The sequence below is a fragment of the Gorilla gorilla genome, chromosome 10 (genome assembly GCF_029281585.2).
Source record: "Gorilla gorilla gorilla isolate KB3781 chromosome 10, NHGRI_mGorGor1-v2.1_pri, whole genome shotgun sequence".
Lineage (NCBI taxonomy): Eukaryota > Metazoa > Chordata > Mammalia > Primates > Hominidae > Gorilla > Gorilla gorilla.
In genome coordinates, this window is record NC_073234.2 from 127770297 (window position 1) to 127786977 (window position 16681).

Below are 16681 nucleotides of genomic sequence, written 5' to 3' on the forward strand. Positions count from 1 at the left end.
CAAGTTACAGAAAGATATGTCTAGTATGACATCTTTATGTAAAAAAGAAAAAAATAGAATGTGTTATATACACACCAAAATTTTAAAATGGTCTTGAAGAATATACACGAAAAAATTGTCACTAATTTAGCCAGGGCAAGAAGGACATAGAGATCCAAATTAGAGATGGTACTTAAAAGGGACTTCAGTTTTACCTGTTATTTCCGTTTTGTCAAGAATGTATTCATGTACTACTCATAGTTTTTTTTTTAATTAATAGATACATAAGCTGTGCTTAAAATGCAGGATCAAAATAAAAGTTACACAATTTCTGCAATTTCTCTCCTATGCATTTGTCCCATAGTTGATCACCTGCTGTTATTTACATTTGTCTACAACTATTGACTAAACATCTTGTAAAGCAGACTACATTCCTTGTGTTCACCCCACAACCACTGTTGTAAAACAAGAGGGAAAGGTGGGGAGGGGAAAGCATGGGGCACTTTCGGCAATTGACAGTCCTTTCATAATTAACACCACAGTTACCTTCAGACCTAGGAAAGAAGAGATGTATGACCACCCACCCAGCAGCTCAAGCCAACAGGCAGTATTTTATGACAGTAAAGATGGAAGCCAAGAAGACAGATAATAATCAAAGCTGATTTATTTAGCAAGACCTTAGGTATACAATTGGAGAAAAACTGAAACAGAGACTATCTATTATCTCACCTGCCTAGCCATACTGCAAACAAATTGAGAAGGAAGAAAATTCCAGCCAGGCGCGGTGGCTCACGCCTGTAATCCCAGCACTCTGGAAGGCCGAGGTGGGTGTAGCACCTGAGGTCAGGAGTTCAAGAGCAGCCTGACCAACATAGTGAAACCCCATCTCTTCTAAAAATACAAAGTTAGCTGGGCATGGTGGCACATGCCTGTAATCTCAGCTACTTGGGAGGCCGAGGCAGAAGAATAGCTTGAACCCAAGAGGCGGAGGTTTTAGTGAGCCGAGATCACGCCATTGCACTCCAGCCTGGGCAACAAAAGAGAAACTCCATCTCAAAAAGAAAAAAAAAAGGAAAGAAAATTCCAGCCAGGTGCAGTGGCTCATACCTGTAATCCCAGCACTTTGGGAGGCCGAGGCAAGCGAGTCATCTGAGGTCAGGAGTTGGAGACCAGCCTGACCAACATGGAGAAACCCCGTCTCTACTAAAACTAAAAAATGAGCTGGGCGTGGAGGCGGGCGCCTGTAATCCCAGCTACTCGGAAGGCTGAGGCAGGAGAATCGCTTAAACCCGGGAGGCGGAGGTTGCAGTAAGCCGAGATCGCGCCGTTGCACTCCAGACTGGGCAACAAGAGTGAAACTCTGTCTCAAAAAAAAAAGAAAATTCCGCAGGGATCACCAACCAAACAAACAAACAAAAAACGATTCCACTACTATAGAAAAAATTATGTTGATGGGATAGTTTTGCTTTCAAATACAATAGGCAGCTGGCTGAATATGCATAAAATAACTTCCAAGCAACATAGCACCTTATAAAGAGAGTCAATACACTTTAAACATAATCACATCTTTTTTTTTTTTTTTAATATTTTGGTGTCAGGGAATCACTCTGTCATGCAGGCTGGAGTACAGTGGCACAATCATAGCTTACTGCCTCTTCCAGCTACTGGACTCAAGTGATCCTCCCACCTCAGCCTCCCAAGTAGCCAACCATGCCCAGCTAATTTTTTTTATTTTTTTAAGATGGAGTCTCGCTCTGTCGCCCAGTCTGGAGTGCAGTGGCGCAATCTCGGCTCACTGCAAGCTCCGCCTCCTGGGTTCATGCCGTTCTCCTGCCTCAGCCTCCCGAGTAGCTGGGACTACAGGCGCCCGCCACCATGCCCGGCTAACTTTTTGTATTTTTTTAGTAGAGACGGGGTTTCACCGTGTTAGCGAAGATGGTCTCGATCTCCTGACCTCGTGATCCGCCCACGTGACCTCGTGATCCGCCCACCTCTGCCTCCCAAAGTGCTGGGATTACAGGCATGAGCCACTGCACCCAGCCCATGTCTAGCTAATTTTAAAATGTTTTGTAGACAAAAAGTCCCTCTCCCTCTCCCCTTTCCACGGTCTCCCTCTCCCTCTGCCCTTTCCACCGTCTCCCTCTCATGCCGAGCCAAAGCTGGACTGTGCTGCTGTCATCTCGGCTCACTGCAACCTCCCTGCCTGATTCTCCTGCCTCAGCCTGCCCAGTGCCTGCGATTGCAGGCGCGCGCCGCCACGTCTGACTGGTTTTCGAATTTTTTTGGTGGAGACGGGGTTTCGCTGTGTTGGCCGGGCTGGTCTCCAGCTCCTAACCGCCCAGTGATCCGCCAGCCTCGGCCTCCCGAGGTGCCGGGATTGCAGACGGAGTCTCGTTAACTCAGTGCTCAATGGCGCCCAGGCTGGAGTGCAGTGGCGTGATCTCGGCTGGCTACAACCTCCACCTCCCAGCTGCCTGCCTTGGCCCCCCAAAGTGCGGAGATTGCAGTCTCTGCCGGCCGCCACCCCGTCTGGGAAGTGAGGAGCGCCTCTTCCCGGCCGCCATCCCATCTAGGAAGTGAGGAGCCTCTCTGCCTGGCCACCCATCGTCTGCGATGTGAGGAGCCCCTCTGCCTGGCTGCCCAGTCTGGAAAGTGAGGAGTGTCTCTGCCCGGCCGCCATCCCACCTGGGAAGTGAGGAGCGCCTCTTCCCGGCCGCCATCCCATCTAGGAAGTGAGGAGCGTCTCTGCCCCGCCGCCCATCGTCTGAGACGTGGGGAGCGCCTCTGCCCCGCCGCCGGGTCTCGGATGTGAGGAGCCCCTCTGCCCGGCTGCCACCCCATCTAGGAAGTGAGGAGCGTCTCCACCCGGCAGCCACCCCATCCGGGAGGGGGGTGGGGGTCAGCCCCCGCCAGGCCAGCCGCCCCGTCCGGGAGGGAGGTGGGGGGTCAGCCCCCCACCAGGCCAGCCTCCCCGTCCGGGAGGGAGGTGGGGGGGTCAGCCCCCCCGCCCGGCCAGCCGCCCCGTCCGGGAGGGAGGTGGGGGGCTCAGCCCCTCCGCCCGGCCAGCCGCCCCGTCCGGGAGGGAGGTGGGGGGGGTCAGCCCCCCGCCCGGCCAGCCGCCCCGTCTGGGAGGTGAGGGGCGCCTCTGCCCGGCCGCCCCTACAGGGAAGTGAGGAGCCCCTCTGCCCGGCCAGCCGCCCCGTCTGGGAGGGAGGTGGGGGGGGTCAGCCCCCACGCCCAGCCAGCCGCCCCATCCGGGAGGGAGGTGGGGGGGGTCAGCCCCCCGCCCGGCCAGCTGCCCCGTCCAGGAGGGAGGTGGGGGGGGTCAGCCCCCCACCCGACCAGCCGCCCCGTCTGGGAGGTGAGGGGCGCCTCTGCCCGGCTGCCCCTACTGGGAAGTGAGGAGCCCCTCTGCCCGGCCACCACCCCGTCTGGGAGGTGTACCCAACAGCTCATTGAGAACGGGCCATGATGACAATGGCGGTTTTGTGGAATAGAAAAGGGGGCAAGGTGGGGAAAAGATTGAGAAATCGGAAGGTTGCTGTGTCTGTGTAGAAAGAAGTAGACATGGGAGACTTTTCATTTTGTTCTGTACTAAGAAAAATTCTTCTGCCTTGGGATCCTGTTGATCTATGACCTTACCCCCAACCCTGTGCTCTCTGAAACATGTGCTGTGTCCACTCAGGGTTAAATGGATTAAGGGCGGTGCAAGATGTGCTTTGATAAACAGATGCTTGAAGGCAGCATGCTCGTTAAGAGTCATCACCACTACCTAATCTCAAGTACCCAAGGACACAAACACTCTGCCTAGGAAAACCAGAGACCTTTGTTCACTTGTTTGTCTGCTGACCTTCCCTCCACTACTGTCCTATGACCCTGCCAAATCCCCCTCTGTGAGAAACACCCAAGAATGATCAATAAAAAAAAAAAATTAAATTTAAAAAAAAATGTTTTGTAGAGATGGGATCTTGCTATGTTGCCCAGGCTGGTCTTGAACTCCTGGCCTCAAGCAATTCTCCTGCTTTGGCCTCTCAAGTGCTGGAATTACAGGCATGAGCCACCACACTCAGCCCACATCCATCTTATTATTATTATTATTTTTGTTTGGTTTTTTTGAGACAGGGTCTGGCTCTGTCACCCAGACTGGAGTACAGTGACAGTCTTCGCCTACTACAACCTTTGCCTCCTAGGCTCAAGTAATTTTTCAGCCTCAGCCTCCTGAGTAGCTGGGACTACAAGTGCATGCCACCACGCCCAGCTAATCTTATTGTATTTGTTTATAGGGAGAGAGTTTTGCCATGTTGTCCAGGCTGGTCTTGGACTCCAGTCCACTCCTTGCCCTCCCATAGTGCTGAGATTACAAGCATGAGACACCATATCTGGCCACCTCCATCTTTTTAATTCTGACATTAGCCCTATCATTATCCCACTCTTTTAGATGATGATAGTATAACACAGTAGTTCAAGAATATGGACTCAGGGCTGGAATCAGACAGACCTATTTCAGCCTTAGCTTTGCCACTAACTATCTTACCTTTGTCAAGTTACTTAACTTTTGTCTGTGCCAGTTTCCTCATTTATAAAATAAAGATAATCCTTGGCCAGGCACGGTGGCTGACGCCTGAAATTCCAACACTTGGGAGGCCAAGGAGGGTGGATCACTTGAGGTCAGGAGTTAGCCTGGCCAACATGGTGAAACCCTGTCTCTACTAAAAATACAAAAAATAGCCCGGTGTGGTGGCACGGGAGTTACTCGGGAGGCTGAGGCAGAAGAATCACTTGAACCCAGGAGGCGGAGGTTGCAGTGAGCCGAGATCACGCCACTGCACTCCAGCCTGGGCGACAAAGTAAGACTCCATTTCAAAACAAACAAACAAAACAAAACAAAACAAAAATAATAAAAGTAAAGATAATCCAGTACCAACCTCATGTTTTTTGTGAGGATCAAATAAAATAATGGATGTGAAGTACTTAGCACAGAACGTGCCACTCAATATGCTGGCGCTGTTGTCGTAGGAGTGGTAGAGATAGTGACAATGATGACTAAGAAGATGCACCAGAAGATAACTAGGGGCTGAGCGCAGTGGCTCACACATATAATCCCAGCACTTTGGGAGGCTGAGGCGGGCAGATCACCAGAGGTCAGGAGTTCCAGACCAGCCTGGCCAACATTGTGAAACCCTGTGTCTGCTAAAAATATAAAATTAGCCAGGCATGGTGATGCATGCCTGTAATCCCAACTACTCGGGAGGCTGAGGCAGGAGAACCACTTGAACCTGGGAGGCGAAGGTTGCAGTGAGCTGCGATCGTGCTATTGCGCTCCAGCCTGGGTGAGAGAACGAGACTCTGTCTCAAAAAAAAAAAAAAAAAAAAAGTAACTAGTGATTTCTGAAGGTATGGAATTTGGCCAGGTGCAGTGGCTCACACCTGTAATCCCAACACTTTGGGAGACTGAGACAGGAGGATTGCTTGAGGCCAGGAGTTCACAACCAGCCTGAGCAACACAGCATGACTCCATCTCTATAAAACATTAAAAAATTAGTAGCACACCTGTAGTCCCAGCTACTCAGGAGGCTAAGGTGGGAAGACCACCACTTAAAGCACAGGAGTGTGAGGCTGCAGTGAACTATGATCACACCACTGCTCTCCAGCCAGTGACAGAGTGAGAACCTGTCTCTAGAAAAATATGTTTTAAAAAAGGTATGGAATTTGCCCAAGGTCATATAGCAAGCAAGGAGCAGAGCTAGAATTTCAATCCCAGTTTGACTCTTTAAACCTGACTTTAACTTCAAGGCAATACTGTCTCCCACAGCCCTCAAATACTTCATTCTCATTTTACAGCTTGAGCCAGACAAGCCTGAAAGCCTGTTGGGCCTTTTGCCCAAGCTCACAGAATACTGCACCAAGATTCAGTGACTCCTATTACAGTGCTCATTAATTGCATGGTAATCAACACTACTGGTGAACAAGGGTAGTTTATTCGCTTATTCATTAACTCATCCAAATCTGGAATTCTATAAAAGTACATAAACACTTTCCAAACGATTTTGCCCAAAGGATATATAGGCTAGCAGTGTCCTCCTAGGAGAATAGACCAACATAAATCCAAATATCATCTCAAAGATTTCACTTGAGTGTATGATAAGTATTCAAAGCCTTGATGATTTCAGCTGATCAACTTCAAACCCAAATGCCCCTTTTCTTATCTGGCAAAACAAAATAATAAACAAAAACCCTTTGCATCTATTAGGTTCCATTTGTTAATTAACATATAATTGGCGTATAGTAAACTGCACATATTTAAAGTGTGTGATTTAATGAGTTTTGACATACATATACAAATGTGAAACCATCACCACAATCAAAATAGGGAAAGAGCCATCGCCCCAAAAGTTTCTTCATGCTCCTTTATACTCCGTCCCTCTCATCCTTTCCTGCCTGCCTGCCTCTATCCCCAGGTAACCACTACAGATTAGTCTGCATTTCTAGAATTTCATAGAAATGGAGTCTTACAGTATGTACTTCTGTTTGTCTGGTTTCTTCCACTCTGCATAAATCCATGTTGTGAGTACCAACGGTTCATTCGTTTTTGTTGCTGAGTAATACTCCATTGTATGGATGTACCACATTTGTTTATCCATTCACCTGCTGACGGACATTTGGATTGTTTCCAGCTTTGGGCAATCACAAATAAAGCTGAGTTGAACATTCATGTTCAAGTCTTTGTGTGGTGTGGGGCGGGGTGGAGAGGGAGTACTTACAAGCAAACACAATGAAATATGAGAAGCACTAACCAAAATGCTTAAATTTAAAATGAACTTCAACTGTGGAGTAAGAAATATCTTAGCCACCTTGGGTAAGTCAATCAGCTTCTCTGTCAATACTCTTATATATGATGCCTGCTTGTTCCCAACCACAGTTTGTAAAGAAAAATGGAATAGGAAGCAGAACGCTTTTGGAATTCCCACAAGTAAGCTATTCCTTCTTTCCCCCCTCTTAAATTCCCTTTGTCTTAAAAAGAATAATGTTCTATGAAATGCAATGCAAAATGCAATAACATTTGAGATGTTATTTTTGAGTTATTGCTTTTTTATTTCTCTTAAATGTATATTTATTTCAACATTTAAAAAAAATTTCCTAAGCCAGTCGTGGTGGCTCATGTCTGTAATCCCAAAACTTTGAGAGGTAGAGGCGGCTGGATCACTTGGGGTCAGCAGTTCAAGACCACCCTGGCCAATATGGCGAAACCGCATCTCTACTAAAAATACAAAAAAAAAAAAAAAAAAAAAAAATTAGCTGGGGTGAGGGTCGCCTGTAATCCCAGCTACTTGGCAGGCTGAGGCAGGAGAATCCCTTGAACCTGAGAGGCAGAGGTTGCAGTGAACCGAGATACAGCCATTGCACCCTAGGCTGGGCAACACAGCAGGACTCCTGTCTAAAAAATAATAATAATAAAAATTCCTATATGCCTTTTGCTTTCCACCAGCAACATAAAATTAAAATAAATACAAACGGCTATTTTTTCTTTTTTTTAATCTTTGTCTTTTTCCACATGTTCTAACAAATAGCTATTTTAAAGAATAAGCAAAAGCCTCACTCTGTATTCTTTTTTTTTTGTTTTGTTTTGGAGACGGAGTCTCACTCTGTGGCCCAGGCTGGAGTGCAGTGGCCTGATCTCGGCTCACTGCAAGCTCCGCCTCCTGGGTTCACGCCATTCTCCTGCCTCAGCCTCCCGAGTAGCTGGGACTACAGGCGCCCGCCACCACGCCTGGCTAATTTTTTGTATTTTTAGTTGAGACAGGGTTTCACCGTGTTAGCCAGGATGGTCTCGATTTCCTGACCTCGTGATCTGCCCGCCTTGGCCTCCCAAAGTGCTGGGATTACAGGAGTGAGCCACCACGCCCGGCCACACTCTGCATTCTTAATTCACTCATAGTAAGATCCAAAGCCCTCACCTACAAGGATCTACTTGATCTGTATCCCCTGCTCCCCATCTCTCCTCTCCCCTTTAGCTTACCGGGCTCAGAGCTCCAAATATGCTGAGGACGCTTCCCCTCTCAAGGACTTGGCTCTTGCTGTCGTCTCTGTATGGGATGTTCTTTCCCGGGTAGCCATATGGTATACTCCCTCCCTCCCTTCAGGTCTCTGCTCAAAAGCCATCCTGGGCTTTTCTTTCGTGTCCACCCTATATAAAACAGGACAGGCTGGGTGCGGTGGCTGACGCCTGTAATCCCAACTCTGGGAGGCGGAGGTGAGCAGATCACCTGAGGTCCGGAGTTCAAGACCAGCCTGACCAACATGGTGAAACTCCTCTCTACTAAAAATACAAAAATTAGCCAGGCGTGGTGGTGCGTGCCTGTAATCTCAGCTCCTCAGGGGGCTGAGGCTGGAGAATGGCCTCAACCCGGGAGGTGGAGGCTGCAGTGAGCAGAGATGGCACTACTGCATTCCAGCCTGGGAAACAGAGCAAGAATCTCTGTCTTGAACATAAATAATTAAAAATAAAATAAAATAAAACAGGACAGTTGGCTGAGTGCAGTGACTCATGCTGAGCACTCTGGGAGTCTCAGGTGGGAAGATCACTTGAGGCCAAGAGGAATTCAAGACCAGCCTGGACAATATAGCAAGGCCCCATCTCTAATAAAAAAAAAATTGAAACAAAAAAACGGAGCCCTCTTTCCAACGCTCTCCATCTCTTTACTGAGCTATACTTTTCTCTTTAGCACTTGCCATTTGCCTCTTTGTCATGTTACATATTTGTCATTGTCTATATCATCCCACTAAATTATAAGCTTTTTGAGGACAAGGATTTTATTTTATCCACTGCTATATCCCCAACATCCAGGACGGTTGGCCCAGCTCACTCTAAATTCCAGCAATACTTGTTGAATGAATTAGTTGATTAAACATTATTTATTGCTTTAAAAAAAATCTGTTTAGAAATTTACTGGGAAGAGGCCGGGTGCGGTGGCTCACGCCTGTAATCTCAGCACTTAGGGAGGCTAAGGAAAGCAGATCATTTGAGGTCAGGAGTACGAGACCAGCCTGGCCAACATGGTGAAACCCAGTGTCTACTAAAAATACAAAATTAGCTGGGCATGGTGGCACATGCCTGTAATCCCAGCTAATTGGAAGGGCTGAGGTAGAAGAATTGCTTGAACCCGCGAGGTGGAGGTTGCAGTGAGCCGAGATCGCATCACTGCACTCCAGCCTGGGTAACAAGAATAAAACTCGGTCTCAAAAAAGAAAGAAAGAAAGAAAAAGAATTTACTGGGAAGAAAAATTTTAATTCAAATACTCTGGATCTGCTGAAATTAAAATACTAAGTTCATGTTGATCTACTTCTTAGGAGGGATTCTTTCTTTAGATTGACTTTGAGCAGCGCTTACAGGGTGAACAGAACACTGGAATCCAAAGGTAGAAAAGCTAGGGTCTAGTCATTGCCCTGCCACAACTAGCTATGCTATAGTGACTAAGTCATAACCTCATCTTCTGATCTCTGAGATCTCCTGATCTCAGAGAACTTCTTTCTAAAATGAGGGACATTATTATCTCTAAAGTCTCTTCTGCTCTAAAATTCTAAGACTCTTTTTTTTTTTTTTTTTGACGGAGTCTCGCTATGTTGCCCAGGCTGGAGTGCAGTGACCCGATCTCAGCTCACTGCAAGCTCCGCCTCCCGGGTTCACGCCATTCTCCTGCCTCAGCCTCCCGAGTAGCTGGGACTACAGGCGCCCGCCACCACGCCCGGCTAATTTTTTGTATTTTTTTTTTTTTAGTAGAGATGGGGTTTCACTGTGTTAGCCAGGATGGTCTCAATCTCCTAACCTCGTGATCCGCCCGTCTTGGTCTCCCAAATTGCTGGGATTACAGGCATGAGCCACTGCGCCCGGCGTAAAATTCTAAGATGTCTATTGCACTCTTCTGCAGTCAGGTTGCCAGTCATAAATTAGTCAACTTGAGTCCCGTTCCTCATAATCCAAAAGTGTTAACTGAAGGATTCTATGTATTATAAAACTCTGTGGAAAATGGCCATTATTCACCCAGATGTCCACTGGAAGGAGAGGCTTGAAACACTGTATTTCATAGGTGTGGTGGTATTTCGAAAGATAGCTTTTAAAAAATTAATAAACCGGCCAGACGCTGTGGCTCACGCCTGTAATCCCAGAACTTTGGGAGGCCAAGGCGGGAGGATCACAAGGTCAGGAGATCGAGACCATCCTGGCTAACACGGTGAAACCCCGTCTCTACTAAAAATACAAAAATTAGCTGGGTGTGGCGGCATGCGCCTGTAGTCCCAGCTGCTGGGGAGGCTGAGGCAGGAGAATGGCGTGAACCCAGGAGGCGGAGCTTGCAGTGAGCTGAGATTGTGCCACTGCACTCCAGCCTGGGCGACAGAGCAAGACTCCGTCTCAAAAAAAAAAAAAAAAAAATTAATAGACCACGAATCTTCCTCAAATATGAAAAAGAAACAGTTACTAAAAGAAAATAGAGATTCTTCCTTCTGTAGCCAGTTATGAAATTTAAAATAATTGCAAATACAAATACTATACATGCATGGAGGCAATAAAATATTATCATGAGGAGCAGATGTGCAGTGAACAGAACTAGGTTAACGTGCAAGCTCTTCGTGTGCTCTTGAGCAAGTCGAATACCTACTCTGCACTTCCTTCATCTGTACAATGAGTGCAATATTTCCAATTGTTAGGCTCTTTTGAGAATTTAATAAAATAATGCCTGACATGTAGGATACATTTAATCAATATTATTAAGTAATTAAATATGTGCTGGGCATGGTGGCTCATGCCTATAATCCCAGCACTTTGGGAGGCCGAGGCAGGCGGATCACCTGAGGTCAGGAGTTCGAGACTTGCCTGGCCAACATGGCAAAACCTTGTCTCTACTAAAAATACAAAAATTAGCCCGGCATGGTGGTGTATGCCTGTAATCCCAGCTACTTGGGAGGCTGAGGCAGGAAAATTGCCTCAACCCGGGAGGTGGAGGTTGCAGTGAGCTGAGATGGAGCCACTGCACTCTAGCCTGGGCAACAGAGAGACCCTGTCTCAAAATAAAAAATAAAAAGATTTTATATATATATATATATGTGAATACACCCATACAAACACAAATCTAATAGCCACAAAAACATTCTTAGCTATCTATTTCTCCTGATACCATGGAGCCTGTATAACATGGAAAGAATGAAACAAGTTATTCACTACTACCAGTCATAAATGTTTATCACCCATACACATACTAGTTGCTGAGAAATCAGACCATAAATTTAAAAAGCAATTAAAAAAAAATCTAGCAGGCCAGAGAGGTTCTTTCCTTTGAAAACCATTCTTCTGTGGAAATAGCTGACAAATTCACGCAATACATTTATAAACATTTTAGGAAAACCAACAGCACAGATATTTTAACTAATCCTACTCTTTCTAATCCTAAAAATAAATTACATAAATGACATATATGTATAAATTTTGGTTCTGTGAACTTGGATTAGTCTTTAAGAAACAAAGAGCATAGGCACGGCACAGTGGCTCACGCCTGTAATCTCAGCACTTTGGGAAACCAAGGCAGGCAGATCACTTGAGGTCAGGAGTTCGAGACCAGCCTGGCCAACATGGTGAAACCCTGTCTCTACTAAAAATACAAAAATTAGCCGGGCGTGGTGGCGCGTGCCTGTAATCCCAGCGACTCGGGAGGCAGAGGCAGGAGAATCGTTTGAATCCGGGAGGCAGAGGTTGCAGTGGGCTGAGATCGCGCCACTGCACTCCAGCCTGGGCAACAGAGCAAGACTCGGTCTCGGGGGAAAAAAAAGAAAAGAAAGAAACAAAGAGCATCCACTTTCCACCTTTCACACACAACACAGCCAATTAAATCAAAAGATTCCACTATCATAGCATAATACCCCTTGAGTTTTCAGGCAGATAAGACACTCAGACACACCTTGCTTGTTATAGAACAGGCCCAAATGAGACACAATAAAATGATGATTCCATGTTAGGAATTCCCTACCAACCATATCCTCCTCTTTTTGGTGACTAGATTGTAAAATAAGTCAATTAAGAGTTCATAACGGAAGTGCTGAAGCAACCGCAAATCCAGACACAAAAATACAGTGGAACGTATTCGCATCTCAAGCACGTCCAAATGTCTCGGCCAATGCGATCCGATCACTGCCGTTTCCAGAAACATACAGTAATGGCTTTTAATTCATTTCTATAAATGTTCATTGTGCGTAAAGCCAAACTGCACGCAAAACCGCAAAACACAAAAGATCCCTCGCATTCCGTTTATAGCCAGAAGATAGGCCATCCTCTCTGCGCCCTACCCCAGAAAGCTCTCCTTACGGCAGTAAAAATTTGATGACACCCCATGCTACCTACACATCAAAATGTCATCCCACAAAGTGGAGGGGGAGCAGTGTCAGCATCCGCTGGCCTCCATGAAACGACACTGCCAGTATTCCCACCTCTAGGCAAACACGAACCCAAGTGAAGTCGGTGGAAAGTTCCCACCAACCAGGCATATTTGGTTCCCTTATGCCCCCAAGGCCAAGCAGCTCAACTGATGAGATCTGCTGTTGCACCTGCCACGGCTCTGAACCCGGGATGCTTGGCGACCCCTGGGCACACAAAAAGGCCCTGCGGCCTAACGCGCCAGTGACCCTTCCCCGAGAGTGCATGGAGGGCCGCTGGATCATCCCTCTCGCTGTCCACATCGCCCGCTTCCCTGACAAAGGCCCCGTGTCAATCCATCCGAGACACAACACAGAGAAGTTGCTGCATTGCCCATCGCAGACCCGCAGCTGCCACTACCCTCTCCCGGAAAAAAACCAAACCAAACCAAACAAAAAAAAAACAGAACTAGAGAAGAAAATGATGGGAGGGTGCACAGCGTGAAAATCAAAATGTTCCCAAAGCTAAGCAACCTGGGTGTGCCCTGGAAGTGGGTCCTGGGGGCCCGTGGGGGAGGGGAGGGAGGGCCCGGGTGGTGGCGGCGGCTCCGCTGGGGCATGAAGGCCGAGCCAGGCGCTAGTCTAATAAAATGCCGGGTGTCGGAACGCTCAAAAGAAAACCACAAATGAAATCCCCTGCGGGCGCCAGGCCCCGAGGAGGGAGGGAGGGAGAGCGGGGCGGGCGGTCCGCAGACCTGCGGCCGCGGCCCCACCTGCCCGCCCCGCGCCCACACACACCTGCCCCGGCAGCCCCCGGGAGGCGAGGCCGCGGCTGAGGCGAGGAGGGGGCCCGACCCGGGGTGCCGGGCGAGTGGGCCAGTCCGATGGCGGGGGCCGGGGGCCGCCTCGCTCACCTCCAGGTCGGTGTCCGCGGCCTCTGGGGCCCCGAGGATCTCGCTGGGCAGCTCGGCCAGGTCGGTGACCCGGATAAGCCCGTCGTGCAGGAAGATGGTCTCCTCCTTCACCGAGAGCCACTGCGCCGAGTCAGCGGCCGCCGCCGCCGCCGCCGCCGCGGCCGCCGACGAGCCCATGGCCCCGGCTGAGGGCTTGGCGCTGAGGAGCAGACGCCCGGCCGGGGGAAACGGAGCAGGAGCCGCCGCGATCACCAGTCCATGGCAGCGGCCGCCGCGCCCGCCAGCTGCGCCCCGCTTGCTGCCTCGCCCGTGCAGCTCCGCCCTAGGCGGTCCGAGTCGCCATACCCCCGACCCCGGCCCAGGAGACCCCGGCCCTGCCGCCGCCGCCGCCGCCGCCCTCAGGAGCAGGATCCGCCTCTGCCGCTCGGCAACCAACTGTCAGTGAGACGCCATGTTGGGGGCGGGGCTCCCGGCATGCCTCGCGGAGCGGACAATACAGGCTCCGCCCGCCGCTCCGCCCACCGCTCCGCGGACCAGGCCACCGGGGTGGCCTGGACCTCCGCCTAGCCCTTCGCTGCCGCCTGCCCTCGGCCTGACCTCCGCCGGCCCCTTCTCCCCCTGGCCATTCAGGGTAGCCCTGGCTTTGCAGCGCGCCAGGGAAGAGGACGCCGCCTCCCCCGTCCTGTCCCTACTCAGGTGTGCACCCCTTGCTCGGGCCCGCGCGCCCACCCTGGGCAGAGCATAGAGATCACTCCTTGTTTTCACGTTTAAATGAGATGCAAGCAAAAGGCTGGCGCAGAATAGGCGCTGCACACTTGTTCATAAGCACTTGGTAGAATCACATAGTAGATGATTAATATTGACTGAAAAGTCTAGTACCCAGTAAGCACTCAAAACCTGGTGAAAATAAAGCGTCTGTCCACAATGCTTGGTGCTCAATACCCGACACTTAATATGTGCTCCATGAGTGGCAATTCTAATTATTGCTATGTTCGTTCCATCAGTGTTCCACACTAATTGACATACACCTTAAAAATATGCTCACTAGGCCGGGTGCGGTGGCTCACACCTGTAATCCCAGCACTTTGGGAGGTCAAGGCGGAAGGATTGCTTGAGCCCAGGAGTTTTGAGGCCAGCCTGGGCAACATAGGGAGACCCCATCTCTACAAAAAATAAAAATTAGCGGGGCAGGGTGGCAAGCGTCTGTAGTCCAGCTACTCGGGAGGCTGAGGCAAGAGGATCTCTTGAACTCAGGAGGTGGAGGCTGCAGTGAGCTATTATCTTGCCACTGCACTCCAGCCCGGGCGACAGAGGGAGACCCCATCCCTCCCTCCCCACCAAAAATATATATATGCCCACCAGTGCCATTTTATAAAAGCAAGAAAGGAAAACTATATGTATAAAGAAAAATGCATGAGCAAATACACACCAGATGTTTAAGGTGAGTTGCCAAGGGAGTGTGGGGCTGGTCTGGAACTACTGAGATGAGATTGTTCTCTATTACTTGTATATTTTTATCACTTAAAAAATAATAAAACAGGCCGGGCACAGTGGCTTACACCTGTAATCCCAGCACTTTGGGAGGCCAAGGTGGGCAGATCACCTGAGGTCAGGGGTTCGAGACCAGCCTGGTCAACATGATGAAACCGTGTCTCTACTAAAAAAAAATACACAAATTAGCCAGGAATGGTTGCACATGCCTGTAGTCCCAGATACTCAGGAGGCTGAGGCAGGAGAATAGCTGGAACCCAGGAGGCAGAGGTTGCAGTGAGCCGAGATCATGCCACTGCACTCCAGCCTGGGCAACAGAGCAAGACTCCATCTCAATAATAATAATAATAATAATAATAATAATAATAGGAGAACATTAAGGTGCATACCCTTTGATCCAGCAATTCAACTTTGAGGAACTTGTCTGAAGGAAATAATCAGACTCGTAGTCAAGGATGGATATACAGGGTTGTATAGCTCAATACTGTTTACAAAAGGAAAAACTTATCAATCTAGATGTCCAACAATATAGGGCTGGTTAACTAAAATATGATATATCCATAAGATGGAATATTATGGCCGGGCACAGTGGCTCACGCGGGTAATCCCAACACTTTGGGAGGCCAAGGCTGGCAGATCTCTTCAGCCCAGAAGCTCGAGACCCCCTTGGGCAACATGACAAAACCTCGTCACTACAAAAAATACAAAAATTAGCCAGGCGTGGTGGTGCACACCCATAGTCCCAGCTACTCAGGAGGCTGAAGCAGGAAGATAGTTTGAGCCCAGAAGGCAGAAGTTGCAGTGATTCAGCTAAGATTATGCCACTGCACTCCAGCCTGGGCAACAGAGTAAGACCCTGTCTCAAAAAAGAAGAAAAGAAGAGGAAGAGGAGGAAGAAGAGAACAATAAATCCAGCAGTTCAGAGTTGATCAGAACCATGGAAACAATAAAACAGGCAAGTGTAATGGAATGGCCATTTCATCAAATCCTCCCAATGTCTGAGAGGGGGAGTATTATTATTCCTACTTTCAGCTGGGAAGTCAAGACTCAGTTAGATACTTTGCTCAATGTCACAAAGCCAGTAAACATCAAAGCTCAGATGTAAACCCAGGTCTGTCTGATTTTACAACTTCAGCTTCCTTATTTTGGCTGTAAGAAAACTCCTTCATTCCTTTTTTTTTTTTTTGAGATGGAGTCTTGCTCTGTTGCCCAGGCTGGAGTGCAATGGCATGATCTTGGCTCACTGCAACCTCTTGACTCACTGCAACCTCCGCCTCCTGGTTTCAAGCAATTCTCCTGCCTCAGCCTCCTGAGTAGCTGGGATTACAGGCGTGCGCCACCATGCCTGGCTAATTTTTGTATTTTTAGTAGAGACGGGGTTTTACCATGTTGGTCAGGCTGGTCTCGAACTCCTGACCTCGTGATCTACCCGCCTCGGCCTCCCAAAGTGCTGGGATTACAGGTGTGAGCCACCGCGCCTGGCCATTCATTCCCTTTTCCAAACCTAATGACAACTATCTATCACAATTAAAAAAATATATAGGCTGGATGTGGTGGCTTGCGCCTGTAATCCCAGCATTTTGGGGGGCTGAGGCAGGCAGATCACCTGCGGTCAGGAGTTCGAGAGCAGCGTGGCCAACGTGGCGAAACCCTTTCTCTACTAAAAAATATATAAAAATTAGCCAGGTGTGGTGGCGTGCACCTGTAGTCCCAGCTACTCAGGAGGCTGAGGCAGGAGAATCACTTGAACCCAGGAGGCGGAGGTTTCGGTGAGCCGAGATAGCGCCATTGCACTCCAGCCTGGGCAACAAGAGTGAAACGCTGTCTCTAAATAAATAAATAAATAAATAAACAAGCAAAATTAGCTGAGCATGGTGATGTGCAGCTGTAGTCCTAG

At 48.8% G+C, this 16681-nt stretch overlaps 1 protein-coding gene across 6 annotated transcripts in view; it reads right to left on the reverse strand.

Moving 5' to 3' along the window:
• The window catches only part of HECTD4 (HECT domain E3 ubiquitin protein ligase 4), a 218577-nt gene extending 204816 nt beyond the window's left edge, over positions 1-13761 (reverse strand). For 4 of the 6 annotated variants that reach the window (XM_031001134.3, XM_031001133.3, XM_055359144.2 and 1 more), the window contains exon 1: positions 13294-13751. In XM_031001134.3, coding sequence (XP_030856994.2) covers positions 13294-13470 — 177 coding nt within the window. In that variant the 5' untranslated portion in view covers positions 13471-13751. Of the gene's footprint in view, positions 1-13293 lie in introns of all 6 variants that reach the window. The other 2 variants (XM_031001130.3, XM_055359145.2) reach the window with 2 other exon arrangements.
• Between the last annotated feature and the right edge of the window lie 2920 nt (positions 13762-16681).